Source organism: Canis lupus, chromosome 15 (genome assembly GCF_048164855.1).
Source record: "Canis lupus baileyi chromosome 15, mCanLup2.hap1, whole genome shotgun sequence".
NCBI classification, from domain to species: Eukaryota; Metazoa; Chordata; class Mammalia; order Carnivora; family Canidae; genus Canis; species Canis lupus.
In genome coordinates, this window is record NC_132852.1 from 53,292,476 (window position 1) to 53,319,380 (window position 26,905).

The 26,905-nt window shown below is 45.7% G+C and overlaps 1 protein-coding gene across 8 annotated transcripts in view; it reads right to left on the reverse strand.

Moving 5' to 3' along the window:
• The window catches only part of DENND2A (DENN domain containing 2A), a 103,004-nt gene that overhangs the window by 68,061 nt on the left and 8,038 nt on the right, over nucleotides 1–26,905 (reverse strand). For 6 of the 8 annotated variants that reach the window (XM_072777439.1, XM_072777434.1, XM_072777440.1 and 3 more), the window contains exons 1-3: nucleotides 19,782–19,920; nucleotides 6,290–6,391; nucleotides 1,452–2,621 (exon numbers count right to left, since the gene is read on the reverse strand). In XM_072777439.1, coding sequence (XP_072633540.1) covers nucleotides 1,452–2,621; nucleotides 6,290–6,391; nucleotides 19,782–19,858 — 1,349 coding nt within the window. In that variant the 5' untranslated portion in view covers nucleotides 19,859–19,920. Of the gene's footprint in view, nucleotides 1–1,451; nucleotides 2,622–6,289; nucleotides 6,392–19,781; nucleotides 19,921–26,905 lie in introns of those variants that run through there. The other 2 variants (XM_072777437.1, XM_072777436.1) reach the window with 2 other exon arrangements.

Here is a 26,905-nt window from a genome sequence, read left to right on the forward strand (position 1 = left end):
TAAGGATGGGCAGCCCGGGTGGCTCAGTGGTTTAGCGCCGCCTTCAGCACAGGGCCTGATCCTGGAGACCCAGGATCGAGTCCCATGTCGGGCTCCCTGCATGGAGCCTGCTTCTCCCTCTGCCTGTGTCTCTGCCTCTCTCTATCTCTGTGTCTCTCATGAATAAATAAAATCTTTAGAAAAACCAAACTCGTAGTAAGGGATGCCTGGGTGGCTCAGTGGTAGAGTGTCTGACTTTTGGCTCAGGACATGATCCTGGAGTTCCGGGATCAAGTTCCACATGGGCTCCTTGCAGCGAGCCTGCTTCTCCCATTGCCTGTGTCTCTGCCTCTCTCTTTTCCTCTGTGTGTGTGTGTGTGTGTGTGTGTCTCATGAATAAATAAAATCTTTTTAAAAACCCAAAAACAAAAAAATAAAGCCACGGGAATGAATGAGATCATTTAGGGAGTGAGAGTAGATGGAGGAGAGAGGTGCCTGCTCTGATGCCAGGATGGTGTGTTGGGGGGTGTTATTCTGACACTCATAGGGAGAGGAGGATGGAACAGGAGCAAGATGTGAAGCAGGACCCCCAGGAAAGCAGATGACCTAGAAGTCCAGTGACTGCAGTGGGTCAGGGAGTGAAGTTGTTCCTCCAAGGCCAAGAGATGTCACATAAGAACAGAACAGAAAACTGGCACTTGGATTTAGTGAGATTGGGGGGTCACAGGTGGCCTTGGGTCAAGAGCAAGTTCAGGACAAGTGGCAAAAGCCCAACTGCAGTGAGTCAAAGGAAAAACAGAGGGTGCAGAATTGGTGACCATACTAGAGACACAGTTTTGAGTTTTGGTCTGTGGCTGGTTTCCAGATCAGCAGGTATCAATTAGCGCATCACAGAAATGGGCTAGAAATTTAGTTCTCGAAGCAGAAAGGAAATGGTTTTCCAAAGCACAGATTTGATATTCCAGCGTTCGCATGCTTTACCAACATACTATTTTAACATTATAAAATATTTAGGGAGTGCATCTTTATGTACAAATGAGGAAATAGAGGCTTTGGGAGGTCGAACAACTTGCTCAAGGTCATACGGATAGACTGTGGCAGGGCCAAGGTAGACCCAGGCTGTGTGAGACAGGTGGATTCAAAGCAGCATGTCCTAGTTGGGGATCATAGTGGCAGGATGAGTGTCAATTAGCACCAGTTAGTTGACTGTCAGAGTTAACCCAAGTTTTTGGTTTAGCTCTAGGTTAGCGTCAGAAATAGAGGTACTTATCACATCCAAAAGGTAATTTTTCAAAGCAAATACTCATTTTGTATCACTTATCACATCTCCAGCTTTCATCAATAAACTGTCCCAGGCTATGAAGAGTCTCAACTAACTACAAGATCCGTCCATTTGATAAAACCAATAGTTCGTCTGAGAGCAGCTACAATGCAGCATCAGCTACTGGAGCAGACAGTCAGCAGTCACCTACCTGTGGTCAGCACTGGGTTTCGGTCTCCCGGTCCACAGTCTTCTATTCACGGAGGAGGGTGGGGGAGAGGAGGGCAGGGGCGGGGGAGGTAGAGAAGGCAGAGGAGGCAGATGCCTTCTATCCTTTGGGAAGCTGATGCCTGGGTTCCCGTCCTTGTCCCCTTCTCCATCGTGTTTGAACGTTCTCCGAGGTTTGGGCAGGGGGTTGATAAAGGGTTTCGTGGAGGAGTTCTCTGAGCCCCTGTCCATACCCTCCAGGCTCTGATCGCAGGGCCTCCAGCAGGACCCTTTCCTTTCCTCTGCAGCCTCAGAGGTGGGATCCCTGGCCTCCAGGTCCCAGTGGTGGGACCTGAATTCAGAGCCACGCCTGCCCCCACGGTTCTCAGGAAGGGCAGGCCCCTCCTCAGCCTTGTCTGGCAGGCAGTGTGGGGAATAACAGGTCCCTGGTAACTGGGGATCCAACCCTGCTGACCCATCCTTCAGAGCCTGCTCCAGTTTCTTGACCTGCCTCAGCACAGAGAGGCTATCGTTCGGAAAGCGCTGTTTGCCCAGCCTGGGCTCTCGGCCTCTGCCCAAGCCAGGAGCTAGCTGCCCAGCTGGCTGGCTGAGGTCTTGCCTCGGCTCTGCATCCTGACCCCCAACTTTCATGACCCCTTTATTCCTCTCATTCTCCTTGCTCTCTGTTTCCGGCCTGGTTCCATCCTGAACCTCTGTGACCCACGCTCTCACACCATCACTGCTTCTCCTCCCCATCACACAGGATGTCAGGTAGTCCTCTGGCCCATCTGCTTTCCTGCCAGGTGCAAGAGTAGGAGTGGGCAACTCCCTCTTTCCTTCCCATTCAGATATCTTGTCCTTTATGCTGAGGGGCTTGTGCCGAGCTCCGCCTTGGGCAGGAGGGCAAGGGTTCTGAACACCACTGAGCTGCCTCTTGCCAGCCTTGTTGGCTTCTTTAATGCTGAGATCTGAAGCTGGGTCGCTGATAATCATATTTGAACTGAACATGTTCTGCTGAAAACAGTCCACTTTTGACTCTAGCATCAGGTTATTGAGACTTTCCAAAAAGCTTCTTCTGGGGGGTGAATCCTGATAAGTCTCTGGGAAAGGAATGGGGGACCTAAATGGCAGCCTTCGAGGGTCTTCGCCAGCCTTTGGACCTTCCACCTTGACCCTGAACAAGAAAGACAAACATTGGGTGATGGACTCTTTCGGTCATTGTTCTCAACTGGTCATAGAGACTGACTAGAAATTAGACATAAATGTTATATGCTAGTTTAAGTCTCAAAGATTGAAACTACCGCTTTAAGAAATCACTTTGTGGGAGCACCTGGGTGGCTCAGTGGTTGAGTTTCTGCCTTCAGTTCAGGTCGTGATCCTGGAGTCCTGGGATGGAGTCCCACATCAGGCTCCTTGCAGGGAGACTGCTTTTCGGTCTGCCTCTCTCATTCTCTGTCACTCATGAATAAATAAAATCTTTAAAAGAAAATCACTTTGCTTTTCTTGGGAAGACAATATTGTGGAATGAGAGGAACTACCAGATTTAGGAATGCAGTAAGCCTGAGTTTATTTTTTTTATTTTTATTTTTAAAAAGATTTTATTAAAAAAAAATAAATAAATAAAAAATAAAAATAAAAAGATTTTATTTATTCATGAGAATACAGAGAGAGAGAGGCAGAGACACAGGCCGGGGGAGAAGCAGGCTCTATGCAGGGAGCCTGACGTGGGACTCGATCCCCGGACTCCAGGATCACACCCTGGGCTGAAGGCGGTGCTAAACCCCTGAGCCACCCAGGCTGCCCTAAACCTGAGTTTAAAGCCTAGGTCATGGGATCCCTGGGTGGCGCAGCGGTTTGGCGCCTGCCTTTGGCCCAGGGCGCGATCCTGGAGACCCGGGATCGAATCCCACGTCGGGCTCCCGGTGCATGGAGCCTGCTTCTCCCTCTGCCTGTGTCTCTGCCTCTCTCTCTCTCTGTGACTATCATAAATAAATAAAAATTTAAAAAAAATTTATAAAAAAATAAAATAAAATAAAATAAATAAATAAATAAATAAAGCCTAGGTCAACCACTGACCAGCTGTGTGACCTTGGATAAGCTGCGTCACTTCTCTAAACCTAAGCGTCCTCATCTGTGATACAGGAATAATAATAATACATATCTACCAGAGTAGCCAAAAACATTTAATAAAGCAGACCACATTAAGCATCTAGCATGTAGTGAGTATATAATAAAAATTATTATAATTATTGTTAGCTTATTTCCCTGATGAAAATAGGGAACACTTCCTGAGGTAAGAGCTTACAGAGTCCAGATATCCTCTGCTTCTGGAATCAACAGATGGGTCTTTGTGAGGACTACTTAAAAATTAGAATAAGGCTGTAAGTCATAAACGTTTTGCAAATTCTGGGCTTGAGAAGTTGTCCTGACTTGAATAGGAAAGCCACAATTATTGGCTACATTTGAACTGGACCTCCTTTAGAATATAAGCCCTATGAGACTGGTTTCTCTATGTGGACAGGGATTGCTCCTTTTTGTTGGATTACTTTGAATTTTGGCCTATTTGGGCCACTGCTGCAATCCCAGCATCCAGAACAATGGCAGAGTAGTAGAACATGGTACTCATTAGCCACATGTGACATCCACATTGGATGGAGCAAAAGAATATTTCCATCATCGCTGAAAGTTCTGGCCTAGAATGTACATGTGGGGAGATGTGCTTCCAAATGTGATTTTAGATTAGTCAGTGCCCTGAAGATGTTAAAAGTTCTTTTGAAAGAAAACCAGAAAAACATTTTTAAGCTAGTCTAATGAGAATGGGAGTATCTGTGGTTTTGAATGCAAAACATTCTTCCATCAGCAAAGGTCATAACTAAGCAGAGTGACCTTGGACGTGCCAAGATTAGCAAGGACACACGGACCAAGTTCATGATGCACATTTTTTGAATATACAGATCTGACTATGTGGGAATTCTGAAATTCCAGTTAAGGTTCACAGTGAGGGATAAATAATTAGCAATTTCATGCATCCTGTTACTATTTAGCTTTCTGTTCTGAAGACTAATAATTGTTTACATAAAGACTTCTCACTCCACTGGGACATTAACACGCAAATTGTGTCGCTATTTGTGGTTGCACAGCATAAATTAGAAACTTGTGAATATGCAAATACATCTTCCTATTTTAAATATGGTTATCAAAGCAGAATTCCTTATTTAAATAAACAATTAACATGCATAACAGAGGGCTTACAAAAGAGAAACACATTTTTTAATTGTCCTGTCACCACTGAGGACATTAAAATGAATTCAGATTTTAGTCAGAAGCAGAAGCAGATCAGTTTGTTGATATTTCACTGAGAGTGCAAACAGCAGAAGGTAAAGCCCTCATTCTCACAGTGCTAGAAGCAAGATGAAGAGACAGGACAGACACCATAAAACCACAATTTACATTAGTTCATGCTTAATGACAATAGATGATATAATAATAATCATAAATATCATATGTCTTGGGTTTTTTTTTAAAGATCTATTTATTTTAGAGACAGAGTGTGGTGCAAGAGGGGAGAAGGGCAGAAGAAGAGCGAGAATCTTAAGCAGACTCCCACTGAGTGAGAATCTCCATGTGGGGCTTGATGACCCATGAGATCATGACCTGAGCCAAAATCACGAGTCACTTAACCAACTGAGCCACCCAGTTGTCCTGTGTACTGTTAAACAATTCTGACAGCAGATAAATACAGCTTTCAAGTCAGAGGGACCTCAGTTTGAATCTTGGCTCCATGTTTTTTCATTTTAAAATAAGAACTCTTAGGGAGCCTGTGTAGCTCAGTCAGTTAGGGGCCAAATCCTTAATTTCAGCTCAGGTCATGATCTCAGGGTCCTGAGACTGAGTGCCACAATGGCCTCTTCACTGAGCATTGAGCCTGCTCAAGATTCTCTCTCTCCCTCTTCCTCTGGCCCACAACCCTCTAAAAAAAATAGATAAATAAGAACTCTTTCCTTTCTCTGGACTGGAACTTGCCAAGACCAAATTTTTCTTGTTTGCTGTGCCTAGTACACAGTAGGTAGTCAATAAACACATAAAATGCATGAGTGGATGAGTCAATATATGTAATGTTCCCAGAGTACAACACATATTATAATTCTTGTATTACTAAATGGCAAGGAGTCTTACTGCAATGATTACAATTGCTGTCTAATATCCCAGACATCTGGGGTGACCTCACAACCATGGAGGCCCTGTGTGAAAACTGTAAGGGAAGGATGGCTTGCTTAAAGTCCACGGATTTATGAAGCTCATGTGAAATCAGACGCAGAGTGCCCTCTCCATACAGTTGCTGCACTCAAAGGTTTTTCCAGGTCCTGTTTACAGGACGCTCCGGCCCCAAGAGGGACCAAGGGCTGGGGTGCAGAGCTGTGACCACCAAGTCCACTGCAGAGTGTGGGAGAAAACAGCACTGCTGAGACAGGACAGGCAAAGCTGGCTTTGCAGACAGATGCAGTGGTACAGATTTAAGGCTCAAGGATAATTAAAAGACCCACGCATCCTAGTCATTAGAAAATAAATCCTGGGCTGGAATGGGAAGAGGGCCTGAAGCTGCCATGGGCCCATCTTCTCAACAACTGCACTCTACGCAGACCTTCCATCGACCCCTGTGGTCTCAGGTTCTGCAGCACGTGGGGATGACTTCTGGGAGGCGCATCTCGATGACTCGGAAAAGAATCCATCCTCAGTCCAAAGAAGTGGGATCAGAGTGGAGACTGGGAGGGGGTTGCAGAGAAAGTAAGGAGGTGGAGAACCTGGGCCAACTTGTACACTCTCTGGGGAGAAAGCTCTTACTTGTCAGCGAGTCTGGAGCTCAGGGTTTCACTCAGGCTGTGGCTGCTCTGGGCCGGCCTGCGCACAGTCATCACGTCAGCAGCAGAAGGAGCTCCAAGGCGCCTGGGGGAAGAGGGGTGCACCCTCAGTGAGTCATGACAGCAAATCTGGGGCCTACACTCCAAACTATATATCCCTGAGAGAGTCCACCTGGGGGCAGCGCAGGTGACTGGAACATACCCTTCAGAACCCCTGACCCAGGAGAGGGGGCCAGGGCACAGAATCCTGAGATTCCTCCTGAATTCACACACCATAACAACTTCTTCTCATTCAGACCCTGTGCCAATCTCGTGTGTGCACACACAAGTATGTGAGAGCAAAAGAGAAATACCAGCACAACCTGACCCTTTTTCAGGCTTTCTAAGAACCCATGAGGAGGTAACAGTCCCCAAAGAAGACATGAGTTGTTCCTTTACTGGAAACAAGAAATAAACCACCTGCCAAAGCAGGAACATCTACACAGAGGTACTCCTGCGCAGGCCCTCATGGCAGGCATGGATGCATCTTGTCCTTGGCTTTGGAGCCCTGCACAAAGAACCTCTCCGAGGGGCTGTACACCCAGGGGAGGAAAGGTGTAGGCACTAGGTCATCTGTCTGGTCTAGGAAAAACCAGGTGGTTCTGGCAAACCCAGGAATCCCATGGGGCACCTCAAAGCTGACAAATAATGACCATGCAGATGCCAAAGCAGCTGCCTCGGCCGCAGTAGTGGTTTTACGACACGCCCGTGCCTGACATTCAAATTAACTGAAGTAGCTGATTAAAATGTATGATTTTAATAGCAAGGCCCCTCTGTGTCTCTCACCATGAGGACAAATGGCCATTGCTCGGGTGGATGTGACTAGGAAGGTGAGACCCGTTGGAGAATGCCAACCGGATGGGCAATGCAAGTCTTCTGTAAAGTATGAACGCCGTGTGACTAGTCCCTCTTGATGGGGACCAGGTAACTCTTTGACTAGAGGTTCAAGGAGTACTGAGGTGCTGGCGATTCACATTTCTTTTCCACTAACACTCCACGGAATCCCTCTCTTGAATCCCTCTCTTGAATCCCTCTCAAGTTCCAAGATTCCCATCCCCTCTTCCAGGAGAGTTTTCCTGCCAGGTGACAGAGTAGCTGCCCAAACACCTGGTCTGGGCATCTCCTTCCTGCAAGAAATCAAAGGGTTGGGCTTCAAGCCATGCATATAACTCCTGGGAACAAGGAGAGGGAGGCCAGAAGCAGGAAGAGAAAAAGAAAAGGAGAGTAAGCGTGTGTAGTAACAAGTTAAAAAGAAGGGAGATGGGGGATCCCTGAGTGGCGCAGCGGTTTGGCGCCTGCCTTTGGCCCAGGGCGTGATCCCGGAGACCCGGGATCAAATCCCACGTCGGGCTCCCGGTGCATGGAGCCTGCTTCTCCCTCTGCCTCTCTCTCTCACTGTGTGCCTATCATAAAAAATTAAAAAAAAAAAAAAAAAAAGAAAAGAAAAGAAAATTATAAAAAAAAAAAAAAAAGAAGGGAGGATGGGACTGCTGAGCTGAAAAGACAGGAAGGGAAGAGACTGGTCCAAGAAGGGGTGAGTTTGGGGAGAGCGACAGAGCTTAAGTCTGTTCATGGAGCTCAGCTGCCCCTTACCCAGTCACATGGCACCCTACATTTTGGGGTATGGCAGTGCTGAAAGCAAGCCCAGCTCTGTAAAGAAGTCAGGTCCAGTGCTCTCCCCTCCCGTTATAGAAGCGAGCCCTGAAGGGCCTTGCAGAACAGGAAGGAATTCACTGCCCCTCTCATAACGTTCCACAAAGCTTCTGATCAACTACACTTCAATAATACAAATTAAAAAAAAAAAAAAAAAGCTTCTGGAGCCTCTCCATTTGGCTGGACTGAAAGACACTGCCCTTCTGTCCTGCATCTGGCAGAGAGCCCTGCTGGATGTCAAGGATATGGCCACTCCCCGCCGCCCCTCTCATGCCTGTGCTCTGCATCCAACACAGACCAACCAACCACAGGGATGCAGCCTTGTCCTGCGTTAGCAGCAACTTTCTGCACCCACCTTCTCTCAAGCAGGTGTACCTCTCTCCCTGGCATTATGACCAGATGCCAGGCTCTGTGCAGGATGCACTGTGGCCTCAAGGATGAGCAAAACACGGCATCTGCCTTCAGGGGAACACCCAGGACTGTACTTGGGGCACTAGCAGCCCTGGCATCCGGCTTTCCCCAAAAGAGAACAATTTCCCTATACTTTCCAGAAAGCCAGAGCTTTTCCAAAAGGGACAAAGGCCATTGTGTCTCACGCATGGAGGACCATGTAAGGACTCTAAAGTTGAAGGTCATAAGAAGCACTTCAACAATATGGTACTAAGTGAACTCGATCCCCATCAGACTCTAATAACTTTAAGTCCTAAAACCACAGTCTCTAGAGAAATAGCCGATGCCCAAATCTGAGAAGTAAATTCAAGTGGGCTTCAGGGAACCCCCTGCCACGCAGCAATCAGCCCGCGAGCATTTCCAAATTCAGAGAGGAACAGAAAACCTACTGAACACCACCCAGGTGCCCCTCTTAACCACAGAGGAACAGAAAATGCTGGCCCCACAAAACCACGACCCTTCCCTTTTCATCTGTGATGTTTAAGAGTCATTAATTAGGTGACAAGCCAAGCCTAATTTGCTGATTGGAAGTACCCTGTCACTTACATTACCATAACTTCGCCATCACTTTGGAGGTTTGGGATTGCAAGATGGAGCTACTTCCCCAAGTGTGGTCCATTGGGAATCTGTTCCAGTCCAGATGGATGGGGGGGGCGGGGGGGACCTGGACAGACAGGTAGATCCTTGGGCACCACTCCAACGTGCCAAAACCCACTGTCTGGACACTGGCCTGGAAGCTGCATTTAAATATGGTAAATCAGAGACGGCTGGGTGGCTCAGCAGTTTAGCGCCTGCCTTCAGCCCAGAGCATGATCCTGGAGTCCCCAGATCGAGTCCCACGTCAGGCTCCCTCCTGCATGGAGCCTGCTGCTCCCTCTGCCTGTGTCTCTGCCTGTGTCTCTGGGTCTCTCACGAATAAATAAATAAATAAAATCTTTAAAAAAATACATTATATGCATTTTCAATGAAAATAAAAATAAGAAATTTGGGCAGGGGAAGGAAATGGAATGAGGAATAAAACACACACAATTATAATTTTCCAGGGCTCTTTACTGCTCCAAGGTTGGTATGTTAATTCTGGAATATAGGTAAATACACATTATGTTCATTTGATTTATAAAATGGTCACATTTGACATACTAAGTGAAAAACTACAATTTATATCACAAATGATGCATACTAGTAAAACTCAATTTTAAATGGTTTTTCCTTGTGTTGTAGATAAAGCTCTAAGTTGTCAGCTTTAATGATTCTAATAACTGTTATTTTTATCAGCTTATAAACAGCACACACAAAATTGAGAAGAAGCCACCACAATTACTGTAGAACAAAAATAGTTATTTTTCTCAACTGAGCATTCTTCTTCACAGCAAGCATAAATGGAAGGTGTTTGTTTTCAGCAACTATGTTGAGAAGGAAGAAAAACAGCACAGTCACAACCACACAGCTCTGGCGGTGTCTAGCTGCTCTGTGAAGCTCACTCCCTGCCTCTGGATGCTTCAGTCTCGTCTTCTTCAAACAAGACAGTTAAAAAAAAATTTTTTAAATGGATTACTCTAGTATTTTACATAAAAGCTTTTTTTTTTTTTTCGTATTTTCAAAAGCAAACCAAATTTTTTCACATTTGGAAGAAGATGGAAGACTGAAGCAGGTGAGGAACAAGAGAAGCCAAAGGCTATGCACGGCCTCAGAACAGCACCCAGGGGGCCATTTTGGCAGAATTGGGGCCTGCATTCTTGAACCAAATGCTTAAACCACACCTGCACAAAAACACCACACACCACCACCAGAAACCAGGTCCTCAGAGCACCACTCTAGGCAAAGACTGTGGTGGTGCAAAGTAATGATTTTTCTGCTGATGACCACCAAAGTCTTCCTGTTTCTAGGAGTTCTGCTCTTGAGCCCAGAAGATTCCTCCATCAAATAAGAGTGTTCAGGATCCCTGGGTGTTGCAGTGGTTTGGCGCCTGCCTTTGGCCCAGGGCGCGATCCTGGAGACCTGGGATCGAATCCCACATTGGGCTCCCGGTGCATGGAGCCTGCTTCTCCCTCTGCCTCTGTCTCTGCCTCTCTCTCTCTCTCTATGTGACTATCATAAATAAATAAAAATTAAAAAAAAATAAGAGTGTTCAAGAAGGGTTCTACTGAAGAAACAAACACATACCATTTTCTTGTATTTACCATATCTGTCAACAGATGACTGGATAAACATGTGGTCTAGACTTAGAGTGGAATATTATTCGGCCATATGAAGGAATGAAGGACTCACACATGCTATGCCGTGGGTGAACCTTGAAAACACCATGCTAGGGGTGCCTGGGTGGCTCAGTCAGTTAAGTGTCTGCCTTTGGCTCAGGTCATGATCCTGGGGTACTGCGATCGAGCCCTGAGCCCTGCATCAGGCTCCCTGCTCAGTTGGGAGCCTGCTTCTCCCTCTCCCTCTGCCTGCCACTCCCCCTGTTTGTGTTCTCACTCTGTCAAATAGATAAATAAAATCTGTAAAAAAAAAAAAAAAACAGTGACAAAAGACCACCCATCTGATATGATTCCAGTTATATGAAATCTGACAGAATTCAGATTAGTGGTGGGGGAGATGGGGTGACTGGGTGATGGACACTGAGGAGGGCACGGGATGTAATGAACACTGGGTGAGGAGATCCCTGGGTGGCTCAGCAGTTTAGCACCTGCCTTCAGCCCAGGGTGTGATCCTGGAGTCCCAGGATCGAGTCCCACATTAGGCTTCTGCATGGAGCCTGCTTCTCCCTCTGCCTGTGTCTCTGCCTCTCTCTCTGTGTCTCTCGTCAATAAATAAATAAAATATTAAAAAAAAATGAGCACTGGGTGATAGATGCCTCTGATGAATCACTGAACTCTACCTTTGAAATTAATAATAATAAAAAAAAGCAGATTAGTGGTTGCCAGGGCTTGGGACAGGGTAGGGGAAAGTGACCTGCTAATAGGTACAGGTTTTGTGGGGAGGGGTGATGAAAATGTTCTAAATTAGGTAGTGGTGATGGTTGCACCAGTGAATATGCTTAAGAGCATGTGATGGTACACTTTAAAAAGGGTGAGTTTTATGGTATGTGAACTGTATCTTAATAAAGCTGTTATTAAAAAGGAAAAGCAAAAAAAAAAAAAAAAAAAAAACCAAAAAAACAAAAGAAAGAAAGAAGGAAAGAGCGAGCAAGCAGGAAGCACTGCTGAATGGAGGAGTCCTGGCCCCACCCCAGACTCAGAGAATCAGACTGCCAGAAGGCCCCAGGAATATGAATTTCTAAACTCCCCAGGGAATTCATGCCGCAGTCTAAGAGCTGAGAAGCCATTCTTGTTTTCCTACCCGTGTGTCGTCAGTTGGCAACAGAAACACTGTCCTATGCCGTCTCTTTTGGCAGGCGGTCTTATTCCAGCACGTCTGTCTGCTCCTACGGCGGAGCACCTCTAACATCTGACGGCAGAGTTATCAGCACACAGTGAGTAGCTCCTGTCCCTAGGACCCAGGGGTGAATGCTCCAAGTGCTGTGTCCCCGCATGGACTTTGATACCTTGATACCAAGGCTTGTTTTCATTCTAAAGGAGGCCTCAGGACCAAAAGTATAATCTGAATAATTGTAATACTTTCTGTTGGTATGAAAATTCAGTTACTGACAACAATATTTTCTTTTTCTTTTTTTTTTTTTAACAATATTTTCTTGTAACAAGTTGGTCAGTATTTTCCTGACCTACATCTGTCAGTTTGTCTGACAAATTAAGCCACTGGGAATCTGTGGCTAGAGTAGCCCAACACTGCAGGCCGGACCACACTTTGTGATGCTTTTGAGGCCAGAGGCAGCTGAAGACTTTTATTCTTCTCACTGTCATAAACCCAGGCTTCACACCTGCAGAACATTCCTATGTGCAGAGATGTATTTGGCCACCTTCATAGAATGGAAACACATTTTCACTTGACAGTATTTGCAAACCATGCTTTTTCAGTCACTCACTTGCACTGCAGAAATACTTCCATATGTTGCCTTTAGGCTGTTCCATTTTGTAGAAGGTAAAAAGAGAACAAGTACAATTCGGTGGCCATCTTGCCTACAAGCACCAAGCTACAGTGCGTATAAGGTTTTAATGCTTATGTCAGCCCTCATGAGTGAATGCTTGTAACTACTGGTGTCACCTCTCTGGAAAAAGTTATTATGAGTTTGCACAGATCATCAAAGTATGAGCTATGGAAGTTATGAAATATGTTCACACTGCCAAAAATATGGCTTAAGAATCTGAATTCTGGTAAATATATTTTCTTTTAAGCAAAAAAGTACAGGGGCTCCAGCTGGCTCAGTTGGTAGAGTGACTCTTGATGTGGGGGTTGTGAGTTCAAGCCCCACGTTGAGCATAGAGCCTACTAAAAAAAAATAATAATAAAAAATAAAAATAAAAAAATAAATCTGCATTGCAGTAGTATTATCCTCATAAAAAAAAAAAAAGTTAAAAAGTATACTTCCTTTTTTTAAAAATTTATTATAGGTCACCAAACTGGGAGGACTCAGGTTCTAACTTCTTTTAATCCCAAATACTTAAACCTGCTCTTCTTTCTCTCTGTTCTGGGAGATCCAGAAACCACTTCTTATTTCTAACATCAACAGAGGTCAACGCCAATGCGCCTACTATTTTTCTGCTGAGGAAGCAGATCTAGCCTCAATTAGGTTAGGTCACTTGTTCAAGTTTGTACAACCCATAGCCATAGAGCCAGAAATGAGTTTAGGTTTAAAACCCAAGTCTGGTGTTTTGTTTTGTTTTGTTTTTTAAGATATATATATATATATATGTCTTTATTTAAGAGAACGCGAGAGCATGTGCCACAAGCTGGGGCAGGGACAGAGGCAACCCAATGTAGGGAAGGATCCCAGGACCCTGGGGTCATGACCTGAGTGGAAGACACACTCTTAACCCACTAAGTCACCCAAGTCCCCTAAGTCTGGTGCTTCTTTTTTTTTTTTTTTTTAAAGTCTGGTGCTTCTTATACAATAGCACCATGGTCTTATATTACCTAATCTAGAGTAGAAAAATACCCTAGCTGATTATTTTCAGGGTCTGTTTTGTTCAGTTCTTCAAAATCAGTAATTTTTTTTAAGATTTTATTTATTTATTCATGAGAGACACACAGAGAGAGAGGTAGAGACACAGGCAAAGGGAGAAGCAGGCTCCATGCAGGGAGCCCGACATGGGACTCGATCCCGGGTCTCCAGGATCACACCCCAGGCTGCAGGCGGCGCCAAACCGCTGCGCCACTGGAGCTCCCCAGTAATTGTTTTATACTTCTTTTATGCCATGCTGAATTTCAGCAACACTTGCTAATGGAGTGAGCTGGGAGGGAGCTTGAGTGTTTTTTTGTAGGTCTCTCTCTTTTTTTTTTTATGGGCTATTATTTATAACGTTGCAAATTTATTTTATTTTTTTTAAGATTTTATTTATTTATTCATGAGACACACACACACAGAGAGAGAGAGAGAGAGAGAGGCAAAGATACAGGCAGAGGGAGAAGCAGGCTCCATGCAGGGAGCCCGATGTGGGACTCCATCCCGGGTCTCCAGGATCATGCCCTGGGCAGAAGGCAGGTGCTAAACCGCTGAGCCACCCAGGGATCCCCGAACATTGCAAATTTTAAAGTAATTTAAATGTCAAACATTATAATGGTAACATAAACTTATGATATAGTTATTTGATGTAATATTATAGAGTATATTAAATTATGTTTAAAGAGAGATGCCTGACTGGCATCTCTTGATCTTGAGGTTGTAAGTTTGAGTCCCACATTGGGTATAGAAATTACTTAAAAAAAAAAAAAAAAATCTTAAAAAAAAATTATGTTTAAGGAGACTATAATTCTTTTTTTAAAGACATATTTATTTATTTGAGAGAGCAAACGCGAGCTAGCACACAGAGGGAGAGGGAGAAGTAGACTTCCCAGTGAGTAGGGAGCCCAATGTGGGGCTCGATCCCAGGACCCTGAGATCATGACCTAAGCCAAAGGCAGACACTTAACCGACTGAGCTACCCAGGTGCCCCTAAGGCGACTGCAATTCTGTAAGGACAGAAAGAAGATCAGTGGTTGCCTAGGCCAACAGTGGGTAGAGAAAGAAAAATGGGAGTAATTTCTAATGAGAATGGGGTTTCTTTCTGAGGTGGTGAAAATGTTCTAAAATTGATTGTGGTGATGGCTGCACAACTCTGTAAACATGCTAAAAACCATTAAACTGGGACGCCTGGGTAGCTCAGTGATTAAGCATCTGCCTCTGGCTCCGGGCATGATCCTGGGATCTGGGATGAGTCCCACATCGGGCTCCCTGCATGGAGCCTGCTCTCTGCCTCTCCCTCTGTGTCTCTCATGAATAAATTTTAAAAATGTTTTTTAAAAAAAACCATTAAACTGTACCCTTTAAGTGGGTGAATTGTACTGTATGAGAAATATATTTCAATAAAGCTCTTATTTAAAAAAATTAAAAAGTCAAACTGAAAAAAAGACTACTATTAAATGGGAAAAATGCTGGACTCAAGATCCAAAACCTTGTGTCAAATATGAATAAAATAATTGTAAAAAAAAAAAAAAAGAGCAGGAATCTACTCCTACTCAAAACTGTAAGGAAATTACTGGAAATAAATGTAATAAATGTAGTTGTCAGTGGGTAAGAAGCTTGGGATGATTTTTCTCCCCCATTCTCTCTACTTCTCTATAGTTCAACAACAAAAAACCCAGATTTCCAAATTTTCTATAATAAGCACCCACTATTATTAACTTTACAAATAATGGGGAAAGTGCAGACTGCTGTTTCTGTGGGTATCCGGGTCTGCCCTGTGGCTCCCCTAGCAGGCCCTTGGTTGCCTTGCAGCCACAACCGATAGCTCCCCTGGCCCCACCAGTCCACTGCTTGCTTTGCTATGCCACAGCAATCTCCTAAATGACAAGGTAAGTGACACTGTATTCTCATTACCTCCTTTCCCTTAGCTGACCACCAAGACTTATATTCTGGCCTCCCACCTCCCAGCACAGATGTTTCTTTGGGTCCAAAGAGAGATTATATGGAAACCTACAGCTAAGAGGAAAATAATCATATAATTCATTCTTCCAACTAACAGTTGTGTCTACTTTGCAAAGGGAGCTGAGTGAAGCCCAGGAGAAATATGAAATAAAGACACTGATTTGCCCTCTGAGAGTTTTCATTCTTGTTCATGATCCACATGTATTATACACTTGAAAGTTGCTAAGGGAGTAAATCTTAAATGTTCTCACTCCATATACACACAAGTTAACTGTGTGAGGCAATAGATGTGTTAACCGACCCTCACAATGTATATGTATATTATATCATCGTGTTGTCTACTTTAAACTCACACAATGTTATGTCAATTATATCTCAATAAAGCTGGAGGGGAAAGGTGCACACAAGTATCTCCCAAACAAAACACAGTATGATAAGCAAAACAGTGAAAGCAAGCTCCCTTTGTGGATCGGAACTTGAAGGATGGGTTGAATTTCCTTTGGGGTATAAGGGTGAAAGGCATAGATGTTTGCATAATCTCAGGCCGACCAGACCAAACACTCAAAGAAGCACAGACCACTGAATGAAAAGCAGCACCAATTCCATAAGGAGATTACACTGAACTGAGTGGCTGGATTCCTTTCAGGGGTCAATCAACATGTGAACCAACACAGAATCTGTGAACACAATTTGTGTTGATTTTCTGAAAGCTTTTACCAATTTGTTACTGTAAGCATAACGACTTTATATATTTTTTTACTTAGAAATGATTTCAGGTTTGCAGTACACTTGCTAGAATATTACAGAAAACTCTTCTAAACTCTTTCTCCAAATTTACCAAGTTTTAATATTCTCTCAATGGAAGACTGCTTTACATTGCTGTTTTTGGGGCGCCTGGGTGGCTCAGGTCAGGATCCCAGGATCAAGCCCCACATCAGGCTTCCTGCTAGGGGCAGAGAGGGTAGTCTGCTTCGCCTCTCCCACTCCCCCTGCTTGTGCTCTTTCTCTCTCTGTCAAATTGTCAAATAAGTAAATAAAATCTTTTTAAAAAATAAAGTAAATAAAATAAAATGCTGTTTTGGAGGCTTAGGGAAAATAAGTTCTACCCTGGCACTAGAAGTTAAGTGCTCATGAATCCGAAAGAAAACAGAATCTTCCAAAAGCAGTTTACTGAAGTAAGCACAGCCAGGTCCAAAAGACAACTCAACTGCCAACCTACCCCGACCCTCCACCAGGACCTTCCAGGAAGACACTGAAAACTTTAAAACCAGAATATCAGGGATGCCTGGGTGGCTCAGCAGTAAGGGTGCCTGCCTTCCGCCCAGGGCATGATCCTGGAGTCCCAGGATCAAGTCCCACATCGGGCTCCGTGCCCAGAGCCTGCTTCTCCTTCTCAATGTGTCTCTGCCTCTCTCTCTCTCGTGAATAAATAAATGAAATTTTAAAAAATTAAAATAAAATAAAATAAAACAAAACAAAACAAAACCAGGGCAGCCCAGGTGGCTCAGCAGTTTAGCGCCGCCTTCAGCCCAGGGCATGATCTTGGAGTCCCAGGATTGAGTCCCACATCGGCTTCCCTACATGGAGCCTGCTTCTCCCTCTGCCTGTGTCTCTGCCTCTCTGTGAGTCTCTCATGAATAAATAAATAAAATCTTTTAAAAAGTAAAATAAAACCAGAATATCAGACATACAAGAAGAGCTAGGAAAACACTGAAAAATAAAAAAGAATGTGTGTCTCAGGGGAGGGGCAGGGAGGTTGGGGGCCACCACCATATATTAAAACATACTATAAAGCCTCTATAATTAAAACACTGTGGTACTGCCACAAGAATAGATAAACAGACTGGTAAAATAAAATAGAAAGCCTAGACCCAACTACATATAGAACTTTATATATGATAAAGGTGGCATCTTAAATCACTAGGGCAAGGATGGACTTTTATAAATGATGCTGGAATAACCAAATAGCCCAAAGATGTTCAAGTAAGATCACCAGGCAAATCTTGGGGCGCCTGACTGGCTCAGTCTGTAGAGCATGTGACTCTTGGTCTCAGGGTAGTGAGTTCACATCCCACATTGGGCATAGAGCCTATTTAAAAAAAAAAGAAAATCTGATATGCCTGTAGTTCTGGTCAACTATGGATAACCCATGTTTTTCTCAGAGCCAGAAAACCAGCAGCAGGCAAGAACTAGTTTCACAAGGGGGCTGCAGCCTTGAGGGGTTAACAAGAGGCCCTGAAGGATCTGAGCAGTGCCTGCCATAACTCCTGCCGGGCCCCAACTGCTCTCAGAACCCACTGTGATTTCAATGGAGTTTTCAAGTCTGGTTCTTTTTCTAGGGCAGCCCTAGAGCTTAAAATACATGTGTGCAGCACCTGATTTCCATACTATACACACATTATAACATACATAAGCCTCCTCCCTCCCACCATTTTCCAGGCATGTTATTGTTATCCTCATTTTGAAGGTGAGAAGATCAAGTTTCAAAGACTCGCCCAGGATCACAACTGTTTAAGAGACAGAATGGGGGGCGCGTGGGTGGATCAGTTGGTTAAGTTTCTGACTCCTGATTTCAGCTCAGGTCATGATCTTAGGGTCCTGGGATCCAGCCCTGAGTTGAGCCCCATGTCAGGCTCCATGCTCCATGTCTGCTAGATGTTCTCTTCCTCCTCTGCCCCTCCCATCATGTTTGCTCTCTCTCTCAAAATAAATAAATAAAATATTTAAAAAGAGAGAGAATAAGGAAATCGTAACTCTCCAAATTCTGTATTTTGGCCCTCAGACCTCCTTATCTGCTCTCTCAGTACCTTTAACTAGAACCACCCTGGATTGACACCTCTCACAACCTGATGCAAGAATCTGCTAATTGGTGATGGGGGGAGGGGAGCAGTAACCTCAGAGTCTGACCCACAGGGGTCAGGCTCTTTAGGGAAGCCTGACTTTCTTCTAAGGGCAGCAAGCAGGAAATAGCTTTCATTCATAACCTTTGGGAAGGTCAGGGTAAAGAAATTAGCACTGTTCCATCCTGTGATCTGTCAGGCATTGATTTAAGCACTTTACAAACATAATTCTAGAAATAATGCATCACCCAAGACAAATGAAAGCATGCCCACAACTGTTTTTTTTTCACATCTGTTCTCCTACAGGAACACTCACAGCAGCGTTATTCATAATGCCCATAAAGTGGAAATAATCTGAACGCCATCAACTGATGAAGACATAACCAGGGGATCCCTGGGTGGCACAGCGGTTTAGCGCCTGCCTTTGGCCCAGGGCGCGATCCTGGAGACCCGGGATCGAGTCCCACGTCTGGCTCCCGGTGCCTGGAGCCTGCTTGTGTCTCTGCCTCTCTCTCTCTCGATCTCTGTGTGTGACTATCATGAATAAAAAAAAAAAAAAAAAAAAAAAAAAAAGGACATAACCAGAACATGGTACGCCCATTCCATGGAATATACTTCAGCCATAAAAGCAATGGGGTAGTGATACACGCTCCCACGTCACCCTTGAAAACATTATGCTAAATGAACAGAAGCAGGTCACAAAAGCCCCTATATTGGGACGCCTGGCTGGCTCAGTGGTTGGGCGCCTGCCTTCGGCCCAGGGCTTGATCCCGGAGTTCCAGAATCGAGTCCCGTATCCGGCTCCCTGCATGGAGCCTGCTTCTCCCTCTGCCTGTGTCTCTCATGAATAAATAAATAAAATCTTAAAAAAAAAAAAAAAAAAAAAAGGCCCCTCTATTGTAGAAGTCCATTTATGTGAAATGTCTAGAACCGGGGAAGCCATAGAGACAGAAAGTAGGTAAGTGGTTGTTCAGGGATCAGGGGAAAGGAGAGGGTGATGGCTAGAGGGTATGTATGGGTTTCTCCTTCCCTGTGATGAAAATGTTCAAAACCACTGTGGTGGTGGTACTTGCACAACTCTGTGAATATACTAAAAACCATTAAGCTGTATGCTTTAGGGATCCCTGGGTGGCGCAGCGGTTTAGCGCCTGCCTTCGGCCCAGGGCGGGATCCTGGAGATCCAGGATCGAGTCCCACGTCGGGCTCCCTGCATGGAGCCTGCTTCTCCCTCTGCCTGAGTCTCTGTCTCTATGTCTCTCATGAATAAATAAATTAAATCTTTAAAAAAAAAAAAAAAAAGAGCAATGGCTAGCCCGCCACCGCCTCCCTCACAAGCAGGACCTCTGACGAAGCACTTGGCCACCGAACCGAAGAAACCAGGATACTTATGAATACGGCGGTAGACTAACACAGAATGGTCACAGAAACGCAACGCGGGTGGCGGATCCACGAGGCGCTAAGCGGAGCCGGCCTACCTCACAGGCGGATCCATTTCTCCACAGAGCATCCCGTCCCCTCGACCGCGGAGTCCCAGGCTCTCTCCGGCAGCCATGTTGGAGTGAAGAGCCCACCCCCGCCCACAGCTGATTGGCTCTCGAGGAGGCCTGACTCACGTCGGGCCAATCAGATTCCAGTCGTCGGGAGCGGCGCCGAGCGCGTGGCCGGAACACGGAACCGCGAGGCTGCGAGGCGGCGGTTTCCCTCCCTGTGGAGTAAGGGGCGGAGAGGGCGGGGCACCCCCTGGGCCCAGTCCCCCCCAGGCTAGGCCCACGCCACACGCCTTCATACCTTCGTTTAAGCAACCCAAAGAGCAACCCAAAGAATACCCCCTCGACGCGTAGTGTCATGTTCAGTCTGTGTTCATCTGCTTTGTTCAACTGACTTTCCCAAAGGGACAAAGTAAAGCCACCTGGGTGACCTGGGTAGCTCGGTGGTTGAGCATCTGGCTTTGGCTCAGGGCGTGATCCCGGGGTCCTAGGATCAAGTCCCACATCGGGGTCCCTGCAGGAGCCTGCTTTTCCTTCTCTGTGTGTCTCATGCATAAATATATTAAAAAAAAGAAAAAAGAAAAAGAAAGGTACTGTATGTTTTAAGCGTGAATCTGCATCCGTATTGCTGAAGCTGAGTAAGTTTCTGGTTTTTTTTAGGATATAAAAAGCGTCTTTCGTAAGGATGGGGTGGATGGGTAGGGAGAGGTGTTTATTTTGTTATTTTTGGATATAAAAAGGGTCTTTGGTAAGGATGGGTGGATGGGTAGGGAGAGGTGTTTTTTATGTTTTTACTTTTTTTTAGGATATAAAAAGGGTCTTTGGTAAGGATAAATTTCTGTTGTTAAGGAACCTAAAGCCCCCATGGGTTTGCCTCCAGCCTGGCATAGAGGTTGGGTGCGATGTGATCATTCCTGGGACAGACTGAAGAGCAGAAGAGCAGCTGTCAAGAAGTCCCTTTCCCTCCCGGAGATGCTTCATGACACTGGAGGTGCTACAAACTTCTTAGTAGAGCTCTCATGAGACCTAACCTTTCTAAGGACCTTAAGAGCAAAAAAAAAAAAAAAAAAAAAGGACCTTAAGAGCATACTGTAAGCATCACAGGGGAGAGCTGCTGACCTCTTGGATGAACCCTTAAATAAGAGATGATCTCAGAAGGTGAATATTCTCCTTCCTTCCTTCCTTCCCAATAAAAACCCCACTGGAAAAAAATCCTAGCTCTATACTGGAATGGACTAATGAGAGGTTACTGTGGGTAAACAAATAAAAGGCATGCATCCCTTCTTCAGTTCATATTTTAGATCTACAATATATACACAAGAAAGCAGATAACCACATCTCTCTCACACACACACACACACACACTGGCAGGGACATATTTGACTGAAAAATACTTCTGAGAGTTCGCATAGTCTAGACACGAGAAGGAAGAGCTGAGCTGACAGGAGGGAAGGGATAGACGGGTCCTTTTCCCATCCCTCTATTTATGGGAGTCATTTCCCTTCAGGAAATGCTGAGCCCCTTCTCCCAGGACCCTGTTCCCTGTTGGGAATGACGCCTGCACCGGCTGACCCAGCCTTCCACATCCTCCTCCTGGCCTCAGCAATTCTCCCCTCGTGACCCAGTCAGTACTGGGAACCCAGCCTCTAAACGACAGTGCTTTTAGAGGCCCCAGTCCAGTGAGGAAACTCAAAAAGGGCGGGTGGGAGAGACCCATGATGAAGCCAGAAAAGCCTGTGGGGGGTGGAGAAGCTTCTAAATCTGAACACAGAAAGGGGATGGATCAGTACGAAGTTGGGGCTGGAAATGAGGATGGCTCCCCTCCCCCTCCTTTTCAGGCTCCCTAGCTACTCGATTTCTGTGGCCCAAGAAATTAGTGGCTCATCTAACTTTGGTCACCTGGCTGGTGGTGGCAGAGACAGGAGCAGGACCCAGGGTTCCTGTCGCCCCACCGAGGGCTCATTCACCAGCTCCATACTCTTCCCTTCCCCAGAGGACTCATGTTGCAGTGGAAAACTGTCCTAGGGGAACCTGGGTCTACTGGTTATGTGTTCTTGATGAAGGTGGCTCTCTTCTCTTCTCGGTCTTCTCTTTTTGGTCAGCTGAGGAGCCAGCCCACCTCTTCAGAAATCCAGACAAATTTCTGAGGTCTGTGCGGTTTGGGGTTATTGGGTTGTTTTTTTTTTTTTTTTTTTTTTTTTTGGTCTTGTTTTGTTTTTTAAGAAATGAGAAGTGTCCTTTGTTATTAGGACATTGAGGGATTTTTGAAAAGTGACAAAACCCAAAAACATTTGCCCCACAGGCACCAAGTAATATTAGCTGTTGGCTCCCAGGTTCTTCTATTTAAAAAAATTTTATTGAATATAGTGTTCAGAGCTTCCGGGCCATATACCAGGGAGGAAGAGCGACTTAGTGTTAGCAGGTAAAAGGAAATGAACTGGAGATTGAGGGTAAGACAGAAAAGTAGAGACAGAATCAGAAAGAAAGACAAAGGCTGAAAACCAAAGAATCAGGGATAGAATGGCAGTGAAACACGGGGAGGAAGAACCCACCAAAAAACCGCCAAGGCAGACTAAGGGGGGGCTACGTTAGGTCATATCCAGGTGCCTCTTCATCGGATGCAGCAACCCGGCGATCAACTTTTTTTGCAGCTAAAATGGACATAAAGGAAAAACCTTGCCCAAGGGTATATCCCAAGAGTATATCGTGGGCAAGAGAATAGCTAGTATGTCCTATTGGCAAACACCCCCGTGCTTCAGTGAATTAGAATTTTCCCAGCTCCACACTTCTGTTCATATCCTTGCCCTCAGTTGTCATCCTCCCTTCTCCTTGCTCTAATAGTCCCACCTACCCTTCAAAACCTAGTTTAAATCCTAACTGCTCCATAAAGTCTATTCTGGTCACCCCAAACTGAAGTTCTTCCCCACTCTTCTGAATTTCCAGAGCAGTTATTAACTTATCTACTCTTGATAGTCTAACTTTGTGTAACCTTATGTTCTCTCATCTAAGGCTGGCTTCAACTGTTACGGAAATACGTTTTACCTGGGGCCCTTGGGTGGCTACAGTCGATTGGGTGGTTGAGTGCCATTGGACTCTATTTTGGCTCAGGTCATGATCTCAGGGTCATGAGATCCAGCCCCTCTCTGCGCCCTCCCACCCCTGCAATCAGGTTCAAGCGCATACTCTCTCTCTCTTTCTCTGAATAAAATATTTTTAAAAATTAAAAATAAAAAATACATCTTATTGAAGGTTCAACATATTTATGTGCAATAATGAATGGCTTCAAGCTGCAATAATGAATGAGTAACATTTATAGAGTATTTGCTGTTCTCCAGGTGAGATTCTACATAGATTCTTTTTTTTTTTTTTTAAGATTTTATTTATTTATACATGAGAGACACAGAGAGAGAAGCAGAGGGAGAAGCAGGCTCCCCGAGGCAGGACTCAATCCCAGGACCCTGGGATCATGACCTGAGTCAAAGGCATATTCTCAACCGTTGAGCCACCCAGGTGCCCCTTCTTCATGGATTCTTTCATTGAATCCTCATGCCAACTTTACAACCGTCTCCCCTTTACGGATGTGGAGACTGAGGTCTAGAGGAATAACTCTCTCCAAGGCCACATGGATGCTGAATGTGTCTGGGTTGTCAGATTCAAGAGTCCAGTGCCTAGCACTCAAAGAAATGTTTTGTCCCAGAGTACAGGCCTTCCCTTCCTGAGTACAAAGTAGCTACTCGATAAATTGTTATGATTGGATTTTATTCCAAGTACCCAGTACCCACCCCTCTCTCCCCTCCCCTCCATTCCTGTCCTATCCACCGCGAACACCCTGGCACCAAGGCACTGCCTGGCCATCCCTTCCACTCCCAGAGGCTGCCCTCAAGCTGCCATTTTGTGACTTTTTCTTGCTCCTGAATGCTATCCTTACGTTCCTTTTAACCTGACCTCACCAAACGGTAATACCAAGGGGAGGGGAGGTAGTGCCCCACCCCCAGCCCGCTGGGTCAGTCCTGGCCCACGAGCACCTGGAGAGCCCCAGGGCCTGTGCCTGCCAGCCCTGGAGGCTCACCCCACACCATGAGGTAGGCACTTGAAGGGATGCACCTGAAGGCCACGTTTTGTTTGCTTCTTGACACCCATCTCTGGCTGCAGCTGAGCTGCTCCAAACTCCTCACTTTCCTGCCTCCTCCTCTCTCCCTAATTCCTGTCCTCCTCTTCCTTTCCTCTCCCTCACACCCTTTCCCACCCTCTTTTGCTGGCTTCTGTTCTCTTTCTTTCCATGAGCAGAGAGTTTCCAGCTTGGCTCCCGGCCAGCACATTTGGACAAAAGGCAGCAATCTTCAAGGAAGACGTCATCTCGCATCCCCCTTCCTGGGGCCAGGGAGGGAGGAGGGGGCCCAGGCTGCTCTGCCGGGGCTCCTTGTTCTGGGAAAGGCCTCGAGAGACGGGGTTAAAAAGCAAAGAATTTGCCAACAGACCCAGGTTCAAATTCCAGCTCTGCCACTGGAGCTGTGGGACCTGGGACAAGTTTTCAAAGACGCAGTTCTCTCCTCTGTGAAACTATGGTGACTGTAGCACCTACTTTGGAAGAATGCAGTAAGGATTAAATGAGAATGCACCTGTAAAGCACTCAGCACAGCACACATGTCCCATAAAAAGGGCTCAACACTTGTCTTCTGCAAGAAAGGGTGCTTAACTCTGCCAAATAATAAAATAGGAGCAATCATATGGGAGCTCATATTAATAACAATATCACCTCCTAGGCTCATCTGCAGGGCTGTTGATCTTGCCTCAGTTCTTTCCAAGTTGGGAAAGCTGCAAAACACTCTCAAACATGGAATTGCCATTGCAGTGTAATCTGTACAAGTTGGTTTTGAAATTGGAAGGGGAGCTGACCCCCTTTTCCTTTTCGGTAGAGACCAGGACGTGCTCAAGCTCAGCTTCAGCCTGGATGTGGAAGTAGGAGGAGCCCACCCTTGATCAGCACAGCGGGCTCATCCTGATTCCCCACCCCTCCCCTCCCCTCCCCCTCCTTTTCAGGCTCCCTGAACTCTGAGGTCCTGTTTCCGTTTGTTTACTATCCGTGCCTGGTGTTTGGTACTTGGAAGTTGTGCGATGCCTGGGAACGTGTTCCTTTTATTTAGCTAGGTTTTTAGATATGGGAAATGGTCTTTCCCCCACGATTTTATTTAGTTCATCTGGGCCGGCATGGATGGATTTGAATTTAATCAGTAAAATTAACCAAAGAGCGAATACAGGAGTTCGCATGAGGTGCCATTGGGAAATATGCAAATATACAAATATAGGGGATGGTCCCTGCCTCTTAGAGCTAGGGATAACAGCTGTAAGCCCAATTAACCGAATGGCAATTAAAGATTGCAATTGTTCAAGACAAAAAGACAGGATCGGGACGCCTGGGTGGCTCAGCGGTTGAGCACCTGCCTTCAGCTCAGGGTGTGAACCTAGAGTCCCAGGATCTGATCGAGTCCCACATGGGGCTCCCTGCATGGAGCCTGCTTCTCCGCCTCTCTGTCTCTAATGAATAAATAAATAAAATCTTAAAAAAAAAATAAGACAGGATCAGTCCAGGGAATGCCTGACACATATTTCAAAGAAGTCATAATAGGAGATTGGTTCAAGGACAAAATCTGAACTACATTGGTGAAGGTTATGAAACAAATATAAACTAGAGGAATGTAGAGGTGGGCAATGAGAGAGGAGTCACAGACGGCCTCAAAGCAGTCGGATCTGGTGGTCCTTAAGACTAGATTGGGTGCCTGGAGGTGCCTGGACACCTGGACTCGGGATGGAAGCCCCTGAGTGATGAGAACCAGGAGAAGATGAAGTGGGTTGGTGGCTTACACTTGGGCATGTCCTGAAAGGAAGGAGGACGAGTTAAGATTGGCTACCCTGGTTAAATAAAAATACACAATGAAGGTATGCACTCTATTGGACATGATAGAGTTAAAATGACACATTTAAGAGGACCCTCCTGGAGTAGGCAGTCAGAGGTGAAGATCTAAGGGTCTGGCAAAAGAAGCCCCCCAGGTGTAAATCTGGGAAGGAGCCCCTGAACCTGTAAGCAGGAATGACCTGAGGGACAAGTGCAAACAAAGAGAATGAAGAAACTGGCATGGGGCGCTCTTACATATAGCCCTTGCTACTGAGCTTGCCTCAGCTTCTTTTTCTTTCTTTATCTGGGCCTTCCAACTAGATGGTGCAGTCTGATGGTGGTACACAGGCTTCTTTTTATTCCTCTACAGTGTCTAACCCACAGTTGGTCTACTAGGAGTGAGGCACAACTGCTTGTTGGAGAAGAAAAAGAAAATGAATTGGTGGAGATCTCTCTTTCTAAAGACAATGAGGATAACCAAAGACTATGGTGTCTCAGGGAAGGAGGCACTTGAGTACTTACCAAAGGTGGCTGGGCCACCAGCCAATCAGAATGGCCTCACTGTTAACCCTGTAATGGCTGGATCTGGGGAGGTTGGGGTTCCCGGGAATGTGGGTGACTGGACGCTCAGGGCAGTGAGTGTTTACCAAGCAGTTCAGAAGCAGTCAGCATTTTGACAAGTGGACAGATATATCAGAGCACATCAGTTCTACGTCAACCTTGACCTGGGGTGGGGGAGTGGACACGTACATTAGGGAGGTAAAGAACAGTTAACTGGCCACAGGATGCATCATTAATAACTTCAGATAAGGTCCCAGCAGATGGTTAGGGAAGGAAGCAAGATTCCAGGGCCTCGGGGAGGAGCTGGTGGGCCTGCCTCAGGGGCTCCATCTCCCCAGCCTGGAAGCAGCATCCTCCTCTTTTCCTTCAAGCAGCTGGCAGCCTGAGCCTGGAGCTGTGTGTGTATCAGAAGCTGCTTGTCTTTGACCCTTTCCCTGGCTCTCTCCTCTCTGCCCCAGGCTGGCAATCTTGGCTGTCCTGTATTCAGGGGAGACCAGAGCCTTTCTTGGCCCTTTAGAAGTGCTGGGACCTCCAAGTCTCACTGTTTTGGGAGGCATCAAGGAGGTTACTTTTCTCTGAGATTTTTTCACCCCATTAGATGCATCAGATCAGCAAAGAGGGTAAACAGAAAGCACTGGTTGCTTTTTGATGTCCTGGG